This window comes from Bos javanicus, chromosome 10 (genome assembly GCF_032452875.1).
Source record: "Bos javanicus breed banteng chromosome 10, ARS-OSU_banteng_1.0, whole genome shotgun sequence".
Taxonomy (NCBI): Eukaryota; Metazoa; Chordata; class Mammalia; order Artiodactyla; family Bovidae; genus Bos; species Bos javanicus.
In genome coordinates, this window is record NC_083877.1 from 82,710,566 (window position 1) to 82,733,270 (window position 22,705).

General features: G+C 38.4%; 1 protein-coding gene across 22 annotated transcripts in view; it reads left to right on the plus strand.

The window, feature by feature from the left end:
• Window positions 1–22,705, plus strand: part of SIPA1L1 (signal induced proliferation associated 1 like 1) — a 520,024-nt gene that overhangs the window by 409,905 nt on the left and 87,414 nt on the right. For all 22 annotated transcript variants that reach the window (XM_061429305.1, XM_061429299.1, XM_061429298.1 and 19 more), the window contains 2 exons: window positions 221–409; window positions 14,633–14,807. In XM_061429305.1, coding sequence (XP_061285289.1) covers window positions 221–409; window positions 14,633–14,807 — 364 coding nt within the window. The remainder of the gene's footprint in view (window positions 1–220; window positions 410–14,632; window positions 14,808–22,705) is intronic.

Below are 22,705 nucleotides of genomic sequence, written 5' to 3' on the forward strand. Positions count from 1 at the left end.
TGTAAGGACATGTCCTCAGAAAGCTTGAAGATGAGTTCCAGTGGACTAGCCTGGGTCTTGAAAGTACAGGGCGCATTTTTCGTACATAAAGTGTCTTACCTCACTCCCCTCATCCTTTCTCCCTCGCTGGCTCAGCCGATCAAGTGTCACCTCCAGCTCCCTACGGGGGGCCTCACACTGGTTGTGTTTACTCATCTCCCTGGCCATTTGTCTCTTTCAGCTCATGACACTGAGAGGGTCAGTGCTGGAGGATGCCATTCCCTCAACAGCAAAGCACTCAACGGCTCGGGGGCTGCCCCTGAAGGAGGTGCTGGAGCACGTGATTCCTGAGCTCAATGTTCAGTGCCTGCGGTTGGCCTTCAACACCCCCAAGGTCACAGAACAGCTCATGAAACTGGATGAGCAGGGGGTAAGTGTGGCCCCCAGGGGAGGACATTTCTGTTGCTCTGCTTCCCACTGAGCTTCCAGAATCAGACCTGAGGAGTTCTTTTTTGACGGGGAAAGCTGATACCATTTATTATGAAGGATCTTCTCTTTGCAGTTACTCGTTTTCTTTTTTCTTACCTCACTGAACATTTCTCATCTGATGAAATTCTCTATGTCAGGATTGACTGATATGGTACTTAAACAATGTTCAACTCTTTTGGTAATCTTCCATTAATGCAATGAATTTTTCAGATACTCCAATAAGTAATAGCAATAACAGTAGCTGATACTAATGAACATATTCACCAGGCTCTGTTTTAAGTACCTTAATATATTATCCCAACTTATGTCCCAGCTCCAGGAGAATGGTACCATTTTTATCCCCACTTTAAGGATGAGGAATCTGAGACACAGAGAGGTTAAGTAATAAGTCCAGGATCACACAGTTAATAAGTTCAAAGCATGTACTGGGAACCACTATACCATACTGTTCCTAAAAGCTTTAATTTTTAGTCTATTAGTACTATCAGAGATGTATTTGCATCAAGATTTTTAATTACAAAATTCAGAATTTTAAAAAATCTGGATCCTAATATGTAACAAAATGAAAATACTCAAGATTTTCTCACCTCCATACTTTCTAAACCTTAATGTGAGGTCATTGATCCAGATACAAAAGAGTGATAGGATAATTCATATAGAGGGGACAGCAGAGTAGAGAATGCGAACCTGTAATCCACTAACTGTAGAGTGTATCCACATTCTAGTTGGAATCATTTGAGCATATGGACTAGTTTTGTTAGACGTTGTAGTTATACACTCTTATTTTAACTCTTTGTTTGAATATTTTAGCCATAATGTGTCTTGACTGAGTGGTAATTCCACTGCATTTTTTTTAAAGGGTCTTCCAAAAGTAAAATTGGTCCAGTTATTGAATTCCATTCTATGAACAAATTTTGATAGAATTTTCTTAATTAGGCAAAAATTTGAATTTTATTAAAATGACTTATAATGCAAAGTAACAGTTGCAAGGTATGATTCAGTCTTTTAACTCAGCTGATAGGAATATATTATTAGATATTAGATGTAACTTTTCAAATCATTGCTCCTTTTGTCCATTCATCTTAAGCACAGCTAATGTCTATTCCATATGTATACATTTGGAATATACATTTCAAGTAGACTGTGAGTATCCATATTTATAACATGTAAATTTGATCACTTTGAAAATTTGAGCTTGGGGCTTCCTGGTGGCTCAGATGGTACAGAATCTGCCTGTAACATAGGAGACCCAGGTGCAATCTGTTGGTCACGAAGATCCTCTGGAGAAGGGAATGGCTACCCACTCCAGTACGCTTGCTTGGAAAATTCCATGGATAGAGGAGCCTAGTGATCTATAGCCCATGGAGTCGCAAAGAGATGGACACAACTGAGTGACTAACACTTTCAGAAGACTGCTGATACATAAATTTAACTCTTTTGGGTGCTGTGTTCCAATAAATATTTTGAGCATTCTAACAAAGGAAGAATAGAAAAATGACGATTAGATTCAATTTTACAAGTTCAAGGGAAACAACATTTAGACATTGGTAATACAAGGGATGAGATTTGGGGGCTTCCCAGTGGTGCTAATGGTAAAGAACCTGGCTGCAAATGCAGGAGACACAAAAGGCACAGGTTCAATTCCCTGGATTGGGACGATCCTCTGGAAGAGGGCATGGCAACCCACTCCAGTACTCTTACCTAGAGAATCCCATGGACAGAGGAGCCTGGTGGGCTACAGTCCATGGGGTCACAAAGAGTCACATAGGACTAAAGCTACTTAGCATGCACACATACAGTATAATCATATACTGAACATTCTAATTTCAACAGATTAAACATTATTTTGTGTAAAAATAATAAAATAATTATTTTGTGTAAAAAAAAATGAATTTTTTTTCCTTTTCACCCAAGGTTTTACTTAAATTAAAAAATGATTGCCCCAATTATAGATATTTTATGGGATCCCTGGCACGTTTCATGCCTCTCTTAGGCTTTACAAAATATTAGACCACAGGTAGTGCTTGCTCTGTGATAAATGCTTTATGATTACATCCACAGGACTTCCCTGATAGCTCAGGTGGTAAAGAATCTACGTGTAATGCAGGAGACCCCGGTTCGGTTCCTGGGTCAGAAAGATCCACTGGAAAAGGTATAGGCTACCCACTCCAGTATTTGTGGGCTTCCCTTATGGCTCAGCTAGTAAAGAATCCATCTGCAGTGTGGGAGACCTGAGTTTGATCCCTGGTTTGGGAAGACCCCCTGGAGAAGGGAAAGGCTACCCACTCAAGTATTCTGGCCTAGAGAATTCCATGAACTATCTAGTCCATGGGGTTGCAAAGAGTCAGACACGACTGAGCAGCTTTCTCTTCCACAAAGAAAGATGAAAGCACTATAATGAATTTAGCTTAAAGGTACATTTATTTAATTCACAAAACTGCCCATTATTCTGAAATGATGGGCTTCTTATTTTTGTTTTTGTTGTCCAGTCACTAATAAGTCATTCCGACTTTTTGCCATCCCCTGGACTGCAGCACGCCAGGCTTCCCTGTCCTTCACTGTCTCCCAGTTTGCTCAAACTCATGTCCATAAAGTCAGTGATGCCATCCAGCCATCTCATCCTCTGTTGACCCCTTCTCCTCCTGCCCTCATCTTGGGGGATATTAAACTGTTTATCCCTTCCTTCATAAATTATTGATGATCATATGTGTTAAATGTTTCCTATAATGCTTTCTCAGTGAAACTACAGCTTGGCAGTCTAGATAAGTCTCCCCAATTTTATTTTGGAAATTTTACTAGGCAGTAGAATCTAAAAGCTTAAAACCTGCTATTCTGTGCGAGCAGCTCTATATCTGAACTAAGGGATACCACTACTTGGCCTCTCTTTCTGTTTATGTATTCATAGCATTTAAAGCCCAGGATTATACTGATAAAAAGAGGACACAGATACTTAGGGGCTTAGTCTGGGGAGTCGTATTTTTGGTAAGGAAATTTTATTAATGCCTTGGAATCCTTTTGAGAAATTGATTATTCTGGTGACTTTACAGATAACAGATTTTGAAAAAGGAATGTCTCTAGGTGCTTATAATGCATTTGAATCACTGCAGAATGTTGTTAGTTTCCATCTGTGTCATCATTTTCTGAATTTTCCTGCTTTGTACATCCTTATATTTAAAGAGATTCATAGTTTGAATTGTGTGTTAGTTGCTCAGTCGTGTCCAACTCTTAGCGACCCCATGGACTGTAGCCGATGACTGAAGCAACTTAGTACAGAAAAACTGAACTCACTGAAAGGAGCCTCTATATCTCCCTTTAAATTTTATTTAAATAATTCCTTTAAAATCTTTTCTATTTTAACAGCTCACATAATTATTCTCAGATAAAGAAAACACTATTTGCTTGCTATATTGTGGCATTTTGCCTTTCAGATCTTTGGTACTTTGTTTTTTTCATTTCCATTTTTAAAAGCTAAAATGAACAGAAGAACAGATGTAAGTTATATCTATATGATATAAAAGATAGCATTTCATAAAAATACAAAAATTTGTTTCTCATTTGACCAGACTGATATTTATGTGGGAGCTGAAGTTGACATTTTAATCCCCCAAGTTTTAGGAAATGATCATGCGCTTCGTGGCTTACCCATGCTTTCACGTTCACCTTCCTCACAACTTCCTGGGCCTTTCACTATTGATTGATGTCCATTTCCATTATCATCTAAAGGGCAATCACAAGATGAAATAACCTGCCAATGATTGCACATTCTCATGAATTTAGAACAGCTTGTGACTTAGCAAATTTGAATTAACTCTGGATTTAGTTTTCCCATCATGGTCCTGGATCTTCACTTATGAGATAATTGAGAGCATCTCTTATGATGAAAGCACTTTAGATAAGTATATGTTTACTTATTGCACTGTTCTAAGCTCTTTACCAACATCATCTGCTTTAACCCTCATGGCACCCCTGGATAGTAGGCTCCAGTTATTGGCCTTTTATACTTGAGAGGAGTGAGGCTTTCAGAAGCAGTACTGTTTTGCCTTAGGAGTCCTGAATGCTGGATATGCATTTGCATGGTACTAACTTTGGCTTTTCAGATTTGTAAGTTTTCATCTCTGGCTCAGATGGTAAAGAATCTGCCTGCAAAGTGGGAGACCTGGGTTCGATCTCTGGGTCAGAAAGATTCCCTGGAGAGGGGAATGGCAATCAACCCCAGTATTCTTGCCTGAAGAATTCCATGAACAGAGGAGCCTGGCAAGCTATAGTCCATGGTGTTGCAGAGTCTGACATGACTGAGCTACTAACACTTCCACTATTGCTTTTTGCACATATCAAATTATTTTGATCTTCCAAACTACACTGTGAAGTATTAGGAATTTCATATATTGCCAACTTTTTAATAATACGGGTAATTCAGTTACTTTTAGATTTGCCATATCAATGCTGTTTTTCTTCATTGGCCATTAAAAAACACCTTTATCTCACCTACTCCGTGCAATGGAGTGAAAAGATCATTCTGTCAGCAGTGAAAGTGACATTGAAAGTGAAAAGAAAGTGCAAGATCATTATTCCAGGCCCTGTTGCAAGGATCTCACACGTGTAGAGCACTTACTGCAATGCCAGGCACATGGTGAACACTGAATGATGATAAAATAGTAACTCGTTAGTAGCCTGTTTACATGCATTATCTCATTTCATCTTTATAAGCATCTTGCTGTTATAGATACTATAATATACTGTGCTTACTTTTATAAGTAAAAAGCATAACTTTTCAAATCCAGTAAATGTTCAGTAACCACTCTTTGCAGAGTTTTATTAATAAATACTGTATGCTAGTAAGACACAGTCTTTACCTATGAAGGAAACAAAGTCGTAAATTGCTATAAAAATAAAAGGTGGGTTTAATATAATGAGTGTAATAACAGAACTACTAACAAACAAGCCAGTGGGGCCTAGTCACTATTAATCAGATGGGTCAGGATGAAATGGACCTTTCATCAGTCCAGAAAATAAGCAGTGTGGTGGTCTAGACTCAGAACAATGAGAACAAAGCACAGCAGGCTAGGAGCTTGGGATGTGGGTATGGGACAGCGAGCAATCCCGCTGAGCAGGAGTGTCAGGCAGTTATAAAAATAGATATTTTTTTATTGAGCAGTGACTAAGCCAGGAACTGTGAAGCAATTTACATGAATTATTTTAATTAATCCTTAGAATCCTTTGATGTAGATGCTGTTATTCTTGCTTTGCTGACGAGTACTGAGGCACAAAGAGCGTGAAGGACCCCCCAGATCACAGTTAGGATATGCTTAAATCCAAGCATTCAGACTCCAAAGTCTGCTTTCTTACCCAGTACACTCTACACCCCATCTTCCCATTCTCTCCCCTTGAGTAGGAGAAGAAACTGGAAATATGGCTCCAGGTTTTATTGCTACCAGCTGCAGAGCCTAATATTAAGTATAACATGCAAAACCCAAGATCAGAATAGAACTTAAAAATAAAGTAAAATTGCCAGTCTGCAGTAGAGAAAATTGGAAGACCTGTTTTCATTAGGAAATGTCAAGTTTCATGTTCATAGTAGTGATTTTATCTAAATCAATATCTCCACTGTTTTTCTAGATACTTATTAAAAATATAAAGAATGAAAACATTTATTGGATTCTCTGTTCTTTAAAATGTTGCCCTTCAAATTATTGAAGTTAAAGGGGTAAAGTAATCATATCTAATTAGGTCTGCAATATACATCTCAAGAATAGATATAAGGAAAAAAGCAATCTTTATTTGATAATGAATAGTGCTATTCTTTTGATTTAGGGAATAAATGAAATTTTTTGCTGACTTAGCCTGTTCATTGCCCTGGTGCATTATTTTATTGATGATAAATGAGTTTGACCAGCCACTTTCCTCTTTGATTCAGGCATCTGGAGTTAAAGAATGAACCGCAGGGAAAACAACATTGTCTATGAATGAAGCTTTGGCAAAACAATCAACACTCCTGAAATTTTGATCTTCTTCTAGATTATGATATCAGTTAATACATGTGTAAAGTTCAGAAGGCCACCAGATGGGTTCCATATGTACATTATCAGGAAGAAATATACGTGACAGTCATCAGATCAGGGAAAGAAGCCCGTGGCATTGGTCTCTTTCTCTTGTCTGCACACAAGTAATGATTACTCTGCATGGGCTCATCCATGCTATTTGCCTGGCTGAGGCTGGGGTGGGTGACTGAATGGAGTCCTTTCCAAGGTAAGGTTTATGATTAATATGACTGAAAGCAGTAGTGTTTGGAAGACGTTTGGCTTAGTAGGACTGTAGTTTATAGTGAAGGATCTCAGCATGGCTAAGACCTGCAGTAAGGACTCTTTGGTTCACAATCCAAAAAGGCCGAGGAAGTGATTGTAGATATTTCAGTCTTCCTGATTTTAAACTGAATTGTGCTTTAAATTCAGCTTTAAAATAAAAAGCTAGTTTCGCTATTAATAATACCTTCACATGGGCCAAAAATCAAAGTGTTTACATTGAAGGGTCCCATTTCTACCCTGTTCCTATCTCTCAGCTCTCTTCTCCCCTCTAGTTTCCACTGTTATAGTCTCTTATGTATTCTGATGTTTCTTTATACAGATACACCAAAAATGCAGATGTAGTCTTATTTCCCTTTTTCTTACACAAAATATAACATGCTATACACATTTCCATTTTCACTTAGTAATATATTTTGAAGCTCTTTCTATGTCAGTACACAGGAAGTTTTCCCATTGTTTTTATGGCTGCATAATATTCTGTTTAGTTGCTGTACCAAAGTTTATCTAACCAGTTTCTCTATTAATAGACATTGAGATGGATTCCAGTCTTACTGTTACAAACAGTGCTGCAATGAAGAGCCTATTCCTATATAATTGAAATTCATCTTAATATCAAATCAATACAAGTACATAAATCATCAATTTAATAGCAGTATGAACCTTTCTATTTTTGTGAGAACTTGTACAAAACATATTATTATAGAATATTTATATAGAATGTGTGTATTGAATATTTCCTTTATATGTGTATAGAATACAAAATGTGTGTCTAGAATATTTCCTTTACATTATGCCAAAGATAAAAATAGAATCTGTGTACATGTATATAAATAATTTTGACAGCATTTCAGACAGATTTTTTAAAAAATGATTTTCCTACCTAGTATCCATATGTCGTTTTTTAAAGCAGTTTGATTTTTGTTAGTAAATTCCAATGAGGATAAAGTTTCTAACTAGCATTTTTTTCACTCCCAACACTGAATTTTTCTAGTCTCTTTGTCATTCTTTTGGAGGACAGTACAGTGATAAATCTTGAGAAAGTAGTTAAAACAGTTATCATGTTTATGAAGAACAAACCAAAGTAAATGCTGTCAATATGAATCGTGAGGATTTGAAAAATGAGCAAGGTCTTCATATCTAATGGCAAAATAACTTGTCTCAGATCAGTCTACCCACTGCGAATAATCAGTGCTTTTAAAAAATAGGTTTAGACTTTTGCTTCTAGAAGCATGGAATAGATGCATTTGCTAAGTATGGCCACTGTATGTAAAGCAAACGTGAAAGGTGAAAAGAAGGATGCAGACCAGCTGGGGATCTTGGGATGAGAAAAGCCATAATGGCTACAAACAATAACAACTGAAATAAGAGGAACTTCTTCAACTGGATTAAAAAACAAAATACACCTATAAGACCCCTGCAGCGTACATCATAGTTGATTAAAGAGTTAATGGTAAAGACAAAGATGTATACAGCCACCATTGCTATTCAGCTTGGTGCTAGAAGGTCTAGTCAGTACAATAAGGCGAGAAGAGGAAGGCACGTAGATAAAGGAAAGGGAAATGTGAACGTGTGCCTATGTCAGATAACGTGATAGTGTGTATACAAAACCCCAGGAAATCTGCCGAAACTTGTTAGAACTGCAGGCTGTGTCCAGCATGGTTGTATGATTCAGCATCAACTCACAAACATCAATTGGATCTCTTTTGATGAACATGGGGAAACAGAAAATAAAATACAGTACCATGTATCGTCCTTCAATAAAAAATGAAATAGAGAAACCGAAAACAGCCCCACACAAATAGATCCAACTGATTTTTGACAAAGGTATAAAAATATTCAGTGGAGGAAAGTCAGGCTTTTCAAACAAAGGTGCTGAAACAATTACATAGACAAAATAATGAACTTGACCTACGTCACACATTATACAGAAATTTATTTAAATGAATCATAGGTTGAAATGTAGAACTTTAAAAATCTGTGACAAAAACATAGAAGAAAATCTGTGACCTAAGGGTTAGTGAAGAGTTCTTATATATCGTACCAAAATCTTGGTCTAGAAAAGAAATAATTGAAAAATTGGGGTTCAACAAAATTAAATCATTTTGCAGCACGTTTTTCCTGGGGCATTTGCTGATTTGTAAGAGGCTTGGGGCTAAAGTGTGGCCAAAGTACAGATTAAAAGTTAGGTGGCTACTGTTTAGAGTTTTCATTGATTTCATGGGACCTGCAGAAATAAAATACAGAGGTCAAGGATCACTGGAGAACTTGGATTTGCTTTTAAAAAAATCAGATTGAAATTCTAGAACTGGAGGGGGAAAAAAGAAAACCCCAGAAGTTAAAAATCTCAACAAATGTTTTACAGAGCACATTAGATACAACAGAAGAGAAAAATGATGAAGTTACCGGAAAATGTTTAATTGAATAATGTAGACAAGAAAACATGAGAAATACAGAAAAGTGCCTAAAAGACATGTGGGCCATAGTGAACACATACGTGTAATGGAATTCCCAGAAAAGAGGAAGAGAAATTAAAGCAGTATTTGGAGACATAATCGATGTCTGAAGAAATACCCCTAGAGAAGTTTCCAAAACTGATGAAACACACACAAGTTAAGACAGAGTCAAGAACTCTGCCTATGGTAAGCAGGGTAAATACAAAGAAAGTCAGATATAGGTCCATTGTAGTAAAAATTGCTGAAATTAAAAAGAGAACAATCTAAAAATAGCCAGAGGAAAAAGTACATTCAAAGAAGAATATAAGACAATTGGATTAAAATTAACCATTTCCTGAGCTGTAAAACATAAAAGGTAGAAGCCACATTTCTAGAAATGCTGAAAAAGAAGAATTCTCACTAGGAATTTTATCTAGCAAAAATACTCATTAAAAATGTAGACGGACAAATTTACAGTTGGAAAAAAATAGAACAGTGATCGTCTGAGGCAGTGATTGTTGGTTGATACAGGCATATACAGCAGTTGGGAACCAGGGGGCTTGGGGTGAAAGAAATATTCTGTATTTTGATTGAGTGCGGGTTTGTTAGAAATCATTAAACCGTATGCCTCAAACATGCAGTTTACTGTCCAGAAATTATATGACTTGAAAATGGAGGCAGATCTCTATTTCCAGCCAAGATTAAAAGAGAAGAACTAGATTACTTTTCCATCCGAAACAACTTTTAAAAACTAGGCAAACCAATGAAACAGTGGTTTTTATGATGTTGGAGTCAGGCAACAAAAGACAGTGGGAACCAAATGAATAGTAAAAATCACACCAGCTTTCAGCCTGAGTTCCCAGGCTGCACAGCCAGGAGGGGCCACCCAGTCGAAGCCCAGAGGTCTCCCTGAGTGAAGACTGAGATGTGAGTCCAGGGAGATAAGGATTTGCTGAGCTGGATACTGGTGCTTTACTCGGCCAGTCATGTCCGACACTTTGTGACCCCATGGACTGTAGCCTGCCAGGCTCCTCTGTCCATGGGGATTCTCCAGGCAAGAATACTGGAGTGGGTTGCCATGCCCTCCTCCAGGGGATCTTCCCGACCCAGGGATCAAACCCAGGTCTCCCACATTGCAGACGGTTTCTTTACCATCTGAGCCACCAGAGTAAATGTGAGTATTTGAGGAAAGTATTTGCAGCCAGGGTAGGAACCACCCTAGGATTGAGCGAGGCAAATCCTCAGACCTCTGCCTAGCTGAGAACAGTGTCTGCTCTCAACAGGTAGTCTGGAAAACCTCATAGTTCCCATGGCATTGGGTAAAGTCTTAGAATGACTTTGCCTCAATAATGGGACAGGATTATTCTCAAATTAAACAGTACTCTGATAAGACCTATGCGTTTAAAAGGAAAAACTGAAAGGATCAGATTATTTCCAATTAACTGTCCCAGAGCAAAGCTCAAACACCCCTCAAGGGTTCATGGCCCACACTTTGAGAACTGCTAGATGATGAGACACCTCATAGTAAAAGTTTTAAATCCCCAGATTAAAGCAGACAATTTAAAAAGGTTTTGTAAGAAAGGAGGAAGTGGGGTTTTTCTCACCATCTGTGCCGTCCCCAGTGCTGCCTTCTGGGGGTGATGTCAGGAAGAAGAGGCGAAAGTACAGAACTTCAGGAGTCCCTGAGAACTTGGTTATTCAAACCTGTTTCTATTGATGGAGGGCCCTGACGATATCATGCATCTTTTCAGGAACTCAGGGCTGTATAAGCCAGATTGTGCTGTGCCTGCTTCTATGATTCTGTGTTAAAGCGCCTATTTTATGAGAAGGAGAGCAATCCTGAGTACTGTTGCTCCCAGCTGTGGGAGTCCATATCACTTTTGGTGGCTGTTGGATTGACCATAATCGCTTTTTACAATACAAACACTTGTTGAGAGTCCAAACACTTCCCTCGGTGCTCCATGTAAACCGTTGATACGGAGTTGATACTGCAAGCATGGAACTGTAGAGCATGACTCCATGAATATCCGAAAGCAAAATCCTAAACAGTTGGATAAACCCAGCCTGTTTCCAAGATGGCTTCTGGCATCATCATAACTATTCTAATCACTGCAGGAAAGTATTATCTATTCATAGATGTGTTTGTGTCTCCAAAAAAATCCTGTTTTATATAACATCATAACAATTCAAACCCTTGCCAAACCATAGCTCTGACTCCATTTCCAGTTGCTCTTTCTCTTGAAATGTTCGTTATTATACTTAGGCCCCAAATTAGGATAAAATTTTAACTTCCCATTAAAATTTACTGACATAAAGGTCAGAGTAGGATATACTGTGGAGAAGGCAGTGGCACCCCACTCCAGTACTCTTGCCTGGGAAATCCCATGGACGGAGGAGCCTGGTAGGCTGCAGTCCATGGGGTCGCTAAGAGTCGGACACAACTGAGCGACTTCACTTTCACTTTCCACTTTCATGCATTGGAGAAGGAAATGGCAACCCACTCCAGTGTTCTTGCCTGGAGAATCCCAGGGACGGGGGAGCCTGGTGGGCTGCCGTCTCTGGGGTCGCACAGAGTCGGACACGACTGACGCGACTTAGCAGCAGCAGCAGCATACTTATGTAACTCCTCCTTTACAACTACTCATGTTCTGGGCAGGGAACAAGGTTGCTAACTAAGGATTCCTAGAACCTGAGTTCAGAGAATGACACCTACCTTGATTCCATTGCAGCAGAAACCAAGGATACAGTCATAGTATCACCTTCAAGGATGGAGCACTGACATTCGGCACCATTTCAAACTGGAGGAAATTTGACATTCTAACAAATTTCCAAATCCTCTTAAAGGAGCTTTCCTTTGACAACAAGCAAATACCAGTCTGTTCTGTCTGCGGGTGGAGTCACCAGGATGTGAGAAACCCGCCTGAAGAAGGCAGCACACTGTCCCATTGTGCTTGCCTTCTGCTCCTGCAGTGGTTTGGGGGACGTGTCCGTGCTTATCTTCTCTCCAAAATGAGTTCTTTTGTATTTATAAATAAGTGAGTCCTTTTGAATGTTGCACAGTGAAATCCTAGACCTTTATCTAAGAAGTTTAAAAAGCCACCCACAGATCCAGGGTCACTGAGATGCTTTCCACTGAACAAGGTGACTTTTGTTTTACATTGTTGCATGAGAAGGCTGATCTGGGAGGCACAGAGCCAAATAGCAAATAACTCCAAGCTCCTTCCTTTCTCCAGATTGCTTCCTTTCTTTGGTAGCTCTCCCTGCAGGGAGACAGTAAGGAGCTGGCTGTGTTAAGGACTTCTTTTGTAACAGACAGAGAGCCTACTGCTACTTTTTTATTTGTTGAGACCTAATGGGATACTCAGCTTAATTGAAAGCCAAGATGAAGGCTCCACCTGTGGGAGTTCCCCTCTGTTAGTCACATTCAGACCTTTGAAGGAGCCCAACTGCCAGTGGCATGTGGCAGGTTTTACTCTTATCTTCTTCTTCTTTTTTTTTTTTTAAAACTGCATATGGCATACAAAAAAAATGAACTAAATCCTAAAAGTGTTTCTGTTAATAATTAAAATGAAGCAGTGATAATGCAAGGTTGTATGCTATTTTTAAAAAATTCCAACATCGGTAGACACAGTTACTTGAAAGTTTCAGATGTGGAACTTTGCCGTGCACTCACTGGAGTAGGCAGAGGAGAGTTAATTCTGCACAATTACAGAACTCCTAAGCAGCTCTCCTGTCCACGGGTCATGTAAAAGCTGCTGAACCTTCCTTGTCATCTAGTTAGTGAGAAGAGGCTAAAGCAAGCAGGAGTTCCCTGATAAGGTTTTCTAGTTAACCAGCATTCTGAACCATTTGATTGAGAAAGTTGAAAAGAATTGTTTAGGTTCTCAGTCCTTTGTGTAAAACAATAGGAGCAGATACATTTCAAAATTCAGAAAGGCCCAGATTTAGAAGGGTAATAAAAGGCATGCACTTAGAGCGAGTTCCAGCGGAATCTGGGGCAGCACCCCACCATCAAACACATTAATATTTCCAAAGATATGAATATTCACAGAAAGGAATAAATTAGAAGCATTCCCTGTCAGCTCATAGGAAGTTTTGCCGCCAAATATGTTTGCTTAAGTTTGGTTTATACCTTACGACTGTGGAGTTGCGAATACGGAGCTGTGGACATGTGTTGGAGTGACAGAAAGACAGCAAAACAAGCCTGATTCAATCCTGCTTATGTTGAATAGAGCCAAATCACAGGGTTGACAGTTTATGGTCTTGTGTGTCTCTAACTGTTCTCTTTTCTGAACTTCTCTTTGCTTATTGGTCATATGGGGTAATATTTGCAGGCTTTTGTGAGGAAAGCTAATGTAATTTAATCACTAAACAGTGATTGGCAGATAGTGGCTATTCAATAAATGTTAGCTATTAAAATTTTGCTCTCCCCCCTTTTATGAGATAAAAACTTATTGATAACAGTTGTTGCAGTGCTAGTCTGTAAATAGGCTTCACGAATATGAATTGCCCTGATTTCAATGGAGAATTAAATGTCTAAATTTTAATATAAAAATTCATTTCTTAAATGACTAATACAACTTTAAAATTTGTTTATAGGATGGCTAAACCTTTCAATGATGAATAAATGTTTTGATTAATGTTATATTTAAATTTCTTGAATGCTTTGTTTTAATTGTGATTTGCCATATGAGGCCCCTTTTAAATTTTCTATCCAGAGACTCATCGTTTAGAAAAATAATTTGAAAAGTACCGTGTTGATGATGCTCATGCCGTCACAAAGGTATAACCAAGGTTTATAACTTAGTGTATTGGAAAAATGGCCTTGGGAGATAAGTCTTTTCCAATTTTACCTCCCAAAATTTTAAAAGAACTTTAATGGGCTTTTAGTGCAAAACAGTTTAAAGTGTATTTTGTAAAAGAAATAAACCCACAGACATAGAAGAGAAACTTGGTTGTTTATTTACCAAAGTTTGTTTGGTAAACTTATGGTTACCAAAGAGGGAAGCAGAGGAGGGATAAATGTAGGAGTTTGGGATTAACATATCCCGAGTACCATATAAAATAGATAACCAATGAGGACCTACGGTATAGCACAGTGAACTCAATGTTTTGTAATAACCTATAGGGGAAAGGAACCTAAAAAAGTACCTGTGTGCGTAATTGAATCACTTCGCTATACACATGAAACTAACACAGTGTTGTAAAACGAGGTGGTTTTTTCCAAGGCATCTTTTGTAAAGTAGACCTTTACTTTTAAATTCATAAGGCCTCCTTTTTTTAAAAGGGGAAGAACAAAAGCAGAAGGATTTCAAGAGAAGAAAGAGGTTAGCTACTTGATGGGCATGTGCCCTACAGGACTTACTAGCATTGAAGTGGGCAGAGTGGATCTGCATGTATTTATATGCATTGTATCGCCTGCCTTCACAGCTGAACTATCAGCAGAAAGTAGGCATCATGTACTGCAAAGCTGGACAGAGCACGGAAGAGGAGATGTACAACAATGAATCAGCCGGCCCAGCCTTTGAGGAATTCCTCCAGCTGTTGGGAGAACGTGTTCGGCTCAAAGGATTTGAGAAGTATCGTGCGCAGCTGGACACCAAAAGTAAGAAATACTTATACCCTCCTACCAGGCTTGTTGTCCTCCTGCTGTGTTGATGTTCGCCTGCTAAGTTACCCTTAAAACAACACTGCCACTACGTGTAGAATACCGCTGGTGATGGGGGAGAGGAAGCCGGTCTCGGAGCATGTGGCTTTAAGACAATTGAAGACCATAATCAAAGCATTTAGGATTGGAGTGTAAAAAAAAAGTAGTGTTATCAGAAGTGTGGGAGGTAGGAAGCAGTGGATGGAGATCGTGCAGAATTCCTCCTGGATAGTGTTACATATGCTTCACTGTATTTAGCTGAACGTTAGAGTGACTAAAAACTCCTGCAACTTACCAACCATCTGATTGTAAGCCCCAGAAGTCTTGACTTTCATTAACTCATTTCATAATCCTTGTCCATATCTGTGTAGTCAGCCATTGTAGGGTTTTCTTAATCACTTTCATATTTTACTGTCTTGAGATATTTTTGTTCATTTTCTGTTTTTACTGTTCATAGTCTAACTTAGTCGCCAAGCAAACAGGCTTCTTAGCGTTGGTATTACTTTGGTTCATGAAATGTGTTGATTAAAATCACACTGGTGCAGCAGTCTGTTTATCTACAGCTCGTGAACATAGAGGTTTGTCCATTCCCTTTTCCCAGGTGGTTAATAAAAGAGTTAGGTTCTCAAGTATCTAGAGTATGTTGACTTCTGCTGTGTGTCTGTGTGGAAGCAAATTTTAAATTTTATCTCAATATCCATCCATAGACACCTGTGACCTGTTTTTCTTTGAGAGGGTCTTTGGGTTAGCACATCTGTATTGCAGTCTATAGTAATCACTCTGATTTTCTGTACAGGAAATTAAATAAGGAGTCAAGTCATGAAAACAGAAAAGCATTCATAAACTCCACTGCAGGGAAGAATTTCCTGTTGCCATGGTTTTGCTGTTGCCAACTTGGAAACGACATGCAAGAGAGCCTATGAAAAACCATAAATAGCCTAGACTCTTAAATATTATTTTAATGTTCCATACTCTGCTTGCGACTGCAGAAAATATTAAATCTCAGTATGCCCTTAAATTCTTTTTATCAACGTATTCTGACATTTACTCTGTAATTCATTCACATTGTCCCGGTTTGTTGTGTTATGTAAATTATAATTACCACAAAGGGCTATTAAAAGGGTCTGGGAAGAAAATGTAATAAGAGCCTTGATTCTATCAATGAATGGTCAGAATCGGAGTTGGTAAGATTATTTATCATTTCCTGGTCCTTCACTATCACTATGATTTTGCTCAAACTCATGTCCATTGAGTCCGTTTATTTGTGTATTTACACGTTCCTAGCCATCTCTTGATGAAAGGACAATATGAGAAATGCAGATAGCAGGGCCATTCCTAAGCAATGTGGCATCATGTAAGGCAGTGGAATAAGCAAAATAAGCACTTTGCACATTTTGCCCCAATATCCCAATAAGTGCAAAGACCTTGATTAGTAAACTGCCTCTGGTGGCACATTTTACAGTTACGCAATACATTAGTCAAGGACAGGTGCCTTCTCACTGAGTTACTCTCCTTTATGGCTCCTTGTAACCTTCTGAGGCATAGCTCCTGAAAAGGAGGGTTCACAGGTTCCTTTTCTGTGCTTTCAGAGGCTCATTTCCTGAAGTCACTGAAAAGTAGGAAAGTGTTTCCACTCTAAAGCTTGAAGAAGACAGTATGCATATTTCTCTCTCTTACTCCCAGCTGAGAAGGACTATTAGCATCATCACTTAAAGGGGTATTAAACAATAATAGACCAAAAGACATAGGGATCAACCAGCCCCTGCAAACCCCAGCAGCCTTCTGCTGGCCATGACACACCCAGAGATGAGACTGTTTGGTGTGCTGTGAGATGATCTTACCACCTCTTACCTAATCTTAAATTGTGTTAAACTCTTTCAATATAATGCTTAAAAAGAGAAGACGCTTTCCAGAACATGTGTTCCTAAAGGATCGCTCCCTCTCTGTGTGACAGTGTAGCTGTCACTTGGATCTGTGGATTTGTAGTCTTAATCAAATTCAAACATTATTTGCCAAGCTCATTTTATTTTTCTGCACCTCATCTTCTGAATCTCCAATTAGACATATATTAAGTCACTTACCGGTTGTGATTTAATTTGTAACATTTCCCCCTTCCCTGCCCCCCATGCTTATATTTGGGAAATTCCTGTTAATATTTTCAAGTTCACTGTGTTTTCTTTTCTTCCACCGTCTCTTAATCTGCTGTTAGTCAATCTAGTGACATTTTTATTTCAGATGCTGTGATTTTCAAGTCCAGAAGTTGCATTTGGGTTTTCTCTTTTTTCTTTTCTTTTCTCCATCCTCCTCCCCCCACCTCCGCCGCTTTTTTTTTTTTTTTTTTCATGAGTAATCTTATATTTTCCATATTCTTCTCATTAGGTTCATGTCCTTTAAAGCCTTGAATGTATTTATAATAGCTGTTTCAAACTATTTGCATGCTAGTTCCATCATCTCTGTCATTTGGGGTCTCCTTTTAACAGTTTCTCATGCTTTTTAGTTAATTTTATTTCTTCATATGTCTGGTTATTTTTGATTGGATACTGGACATTGTGAATGTTTGATCATTGAGGATCTGGATTTTGTCCTCTTCTTTAAACAGTGTTGTTTTATTATTAGTAGGCAATTAAGTTAGTTACAGAACAGTTTAATCTTTATGAATTTGTTCTTATGCTTTTTTAAAGCATAGTTTTTAAAAAAAAGAGTAGTTTTTGTTGTTGTTGTTCAGTCACTAAGTTGTGTCTGACTCTTGAGAACACACCAGGCTTCCTGGTCCTTCACTATCTCCTGGAGTTTGCTCAAACTCATGTTCATTGAGTGAGATACATCCTCCAACCATCTCATCCTCTACCACCCCCTTCTTCTTTTGTCGTCATCTTTCTTGGCATCAGGGTCTTTTCCAGTCAGTCAGCTCTTCACATCAGGTGAGAGGTGAATATTCAGGCTCTTTAGTTCCTCTTCACTTTCTGCCATTAGAGTGGTATCGTGTGCATATCTGAGATTGTTGATATTTCTCCTAGTAGTCTTGACTCCAGTTCGTGAGTAGTCTATACTCTGGCCAATTTACTGCTCTTACTAAGGCATGACTTTTCTTGCGTCTGAATACCAGCATATTCAGCCAAGTATCTCTACTATGGCTAGTCAGAACTTCATTGTCTTCCAGCCCTGTGTGAACTGTGAGAATTGTTTGGCTGACAGTTCTCTGGTAGTTATTTCCCCAATAGTTTCTCTTTTCTTTCTTTTTTTTGAAATTGAGGTATAATTGACATACAACATTATATTGGTTTCGGGTGTACAACATAATGACTCAAGTGTTTTTGTATATTCCAAAATGGTCATCATAATAAGTCTAGTTATGTATCACCATACCTATTTTTTTTTTCTTGTGATGAAAACTTTTAAGATCTACTCTGTTAGCAACTTTCAGCTATTCTGTATAGTGTTATTAACTACAGCCAGCATGATGCACCCTGATGTTTTTTCTTTCCCTGGCTTTTGGAACCGCGCTCTGTGCTTGTGCAGCTTAATATTCAGTCCAAGACTCAAGGGGATCCCTGCGCAGATATCTGAGCCTCTTTCACTGTGTAGTTTCCTCCTCTTCAGTATTGTGCCCAGCAAATATCAGCCACAACTAAGCCTTCCAGACCTCCAGCATACTTTGGCTTCTCTCTTCAAATCCCTACTCTGTGTGATTGTTTTGAAAGTACCTTCGGGTAGAAAGCTGGGTAGGATCATAAGGCTCATCTCCTTTGATACTTCTTCCTCCAAGATCACTATCCAGTGCTGCCTATTGTAAGATGTCTTGAGGGGAAAAAAGTTGTTTCAGATATTTTGTTTATTTTTCTATTTATTTACAATAGGAGAGCAGGTCCTATACCAAGTGCTGTCATGGCCAGAAGCAAAGTCCTAGATACTTTCTATAGGTCATCTCAGTGCATCTCCGCAAACTCTGCTAGATTCCAGTCATCCCCCTTTTACAGACTAGGCTTCTTCAGATTAACTAGGGTGCCCAAGGTTAAGTATTAAGGGGGGAGACCATATCCTAGTGTTATGGTTAATGATGTATTCAGAGAAAGCATAAATGTAGAATTAAGTACAGTGAAGCCCAGAGCTGTGCTTTGCGGCTGTGTCATCCCCTCTCTTGAGGCTAAAATTACTCAAGCGATCTAATGAGATAGCTCCACTTGTCACTATTCAGAGTTTAGTGCTTTGGAGAAAGAAAGAAGCTTAGGAAAGGAAGGTTTGGTTAAACTGTTGAACCATTTCTTCTTCTTCCCAATTTTCTGTACAGAGTCCCAATTTCCCATTTCATAACTAAGGACTTCCAGCAAACAAGCTACAGTTGTGTCAGGGGTTGGAACAGTTCTGCAGTGAAAAATCTTTCCAGAGTGAATTTTTTTCTCCTTTTTTGTTTCCTTATTTGGATGGCATAACCTCTAGATAATTGCCATCCCCTCCCACTACAGTAAGTACAAAAATAAGCTTCCCACCAAGCAGTTTGTTATTTGAAAGCTGGAGACCACCCTCATTTTAAGTTGTGTGTGTGGATTATTATTTGGGAAATTATTTCCTGAATAAGGTGCGTTTGTCAAGTCAGCATGCAGGAGACTTAGAAACTCTTGAAAAGCATTCCTTCAGAGCTCTGCCTTGAATCATTTGCCACAGTTTTTAGAGAATTCATGTTGCTTCCCCCATTTTTCAGCAGTATTATAATGATCACTGAGTTTCAGGGTCTTAGAAAGATGTAAGACTTTTCATGAAGAAAATAAATCCTTTATTTCGGATATTTAACCTTTGATAAATAAAAGAATAAAACTAGCGTTATTTAAACGCTTTGCACATTTAAAGGACCGTGTGGAGTTGTAGAGACTGATGAATGAAGAAAAGTTTTTTCACCTTCTTAACTTTGAACTGTATTATAGTATCAGGTTTTTCTCTTGAGTGGTTCTGAGATGCAGTTGGCCAAGAAATTGAAAAGCTCTGTTTAAGGCAGCTATACTTTTTATTTCAACTGCATAAAATTCTAAATTCCAATCAGCATGTTTCTTAAGCATCTTTTATGGGCTACTATCATAGACATTGTTTCACTCAGTCCTCACAACAGTGAGAATGTTGAGGGGCAGAGAAGTAAAGTGACTTGTCTCTGATTATTTAGCAAATGATGCTGGCTGCTGCTGCTACTGCTAAGTCGCTTCAGTCGTGTCCGACTCTGTGCGACCCCATAGACGGCAGCCCACCAGATTTCCCCCGCCCCTGGGATTCTCCAGGCAAGAATAATGGAGTGGGTTGCCATTTCCTTCTCCAATGCATGAAAGTGAAAAGTGAAAGTGAAGTCGCTCAGTCGTGCCCGACTCTTAGCGACCCCATGGACTGCAGCCTCCCAGGCTCCTCTGTCCATGGATTTTTCCAGGCAAGAGTACTGGAGTAGGGTGCCATTGCCTTCTCCAGTGATGCTGGAGACGTTGGAATTCAGATCGTCTTACTTCCAAGTTGGAATCCAGATAATTGCAGGTATTTTGCAAAGTGCTCTGTGTGTAGAAAAGTCGAATTACTTTTTCCTGACTCAGATTTGTACACATCCACCTTTATCACCAAGTTTTATCCCCCTTAAAGCAAAAGACTTTCACCAAGAGAAGTCAAGAATGAATATGACATTAACCATATCTGAAACTACTTCTACAAACTTATTAACCTATACATACCATCTTTAAATAGAAGTGCCTATTGTAAGATATTCTCACTTATCTACACCTTTTCAAAGCAGCTGAAAGGAATATTCTTATCATTCCTCAATTACTCAGTGCCTTCTTATCATCTAGTTTGAATATTAGAAATTTTACTTTCTATGACTTAGTGTAGAGGGCTGACCTTATTAGCGGATACACACCACCCACTGGTAGTATACTTTGGAGGCCAATCACGTGATTATCAAGATGACCTATAAGATGCCTGAATTTATTTTTTAACTTTTAAAGCTCCATACACATATGAAGGAGCGTTATCTTCTTTTTATCCCTCTTCTATAAGCATATTTTCCCTTTAGAAATTACTCAGTACATATTCTTTTCAACCAGAGGAAAAAAGATTTTTGTCGCAATGATCATCTTCTGTGATTTTCTTTCCTTTTCATTCTGTTTAATTCCAATGCCTTATTCTTCAGAGAATATAACAAACCTTCATTTTCCATTTTCTCTGATAAAGTTTAGCAATGCTGTTGTATACATAGTAATTTCAGGATTTTGAAATTCCTTTCTTCTCAGAGAAGAAAATTTCATTGTTTTGACCCCAGTTTCATCACTAAGAGTTTTAAAACGGCTTCCAAACTGCTTAAAATTATCAGCAAGGCTGGCATTTTCAAAGGTCCCCAGAAGAAGACTGGTCATATAGCATCTGTTGTATAAAATGCAGCAAGTGTAGAAGAGAGAGAAAGGACAATAAATATAAAACAAATTATCTTCAGGGTCATCTTCACTCTTCTTTCATGACAGTAATGCCTTTAGAATTAAAAAGACATGTAAAACAAAATAATAAAAAATCTTTTTTAGTTCATTAATTTTGCTTAAAATTGACTTGAGACACACATAAGTACTCATCAGGTTGACACATTGACTTGAAAGTTGTAAAATGTGCCTATCAGTTCTGGAGCTATTTATATCAAGAGTGTTTAACAGTGGATACCTTCTTCATACTCAAGACCTGTCTTAAGTTGGTCAGTGATTTATTGTAGTGAATTTGTAGTTTTTTGTGGTAGTGATCATTAACATTTACAAGATATATTTCTTGGGGAGTTACATTTTGGTGCTTATTTTTGCAGTTTTTCAAAAGTAATCCTTGCTTTATTCTACATTTATCTTGATTTTAAAACTGTTGGCATTTTATGCCTTCTTCAAAATTAAGATCCTCTAAGAAGCTCAAGGTTGAAACTCAGGGCTCTAGAATATCTTAGCAAATCTCTGCAAACTGCTGTTATGGTCTATTCTTGGAACAGTGCCTAAGGGCGGTACAGCTACTGCGTTAAAGTCCCCTAAGGGTATTTATTAAAATAGATCATTCTGTCCAGCCCCACACCTACAGAGCAGTGTTTCTGGGCATGGGGGATGGGAAGCTGCCTTTTAAGCAGCACCCCAGGTGACTCCTGGTACACTCCAGTTTGAGAAGTGCTGCTTTATGGGACATGCCAGAGGCTTTGACTTGCTGCATCATTCTCTAAAATGCTCCTCAACAATGTGGTTGATGGAGGATTGAGTTTCCCCAGAAGGAATGCACTTCCGTTCATTTTGCCTGTTAAGTCCAGGTGCTTTATGGCTAAAGAGACTTCCCTTTAACTGGACAGTTAGTAATTCTCTTTGGTTTCCAAGTGTTTACAGATGCATTGATTTGACAAAAGTCAAGGAGGTCAAGGTTGTTTTTTTTTTTTTTTTTTATAAGGAAAGTGAGCGCAGACACACGCAGTCTTAAACTATTAGACCTCGCTATAATACCTTTGTTACTCAGTGTTACAATCTTGTTAAGTTTCCATCTATTTGTTAAGAGCAAAACAATGGTTCTTCTGCTTGAGTCAAAAGTATTGGAAAAGAGATCCTGAACTTGAAGTTTGTGGGCAGAATTCAGGGGTCTGTGAACTCGGGTGAGAAATAATTTTACATTTATTTTCACTGATCTGTAGTTGAAATTTAGCATTACCTTCAATTATGAATCTAGGCAACAAATCACAGCAGTATAGGCTCCACCTGTGATTTGACTCAAGCTACTGCTTATGCACTTCACTAGGTCAAAATTATAGTATTTATTAGACCTACTGGTAAAACTTTTCACAGAAATCTTATGCTATTACATCATTTTAAAATTATTTTGATAGC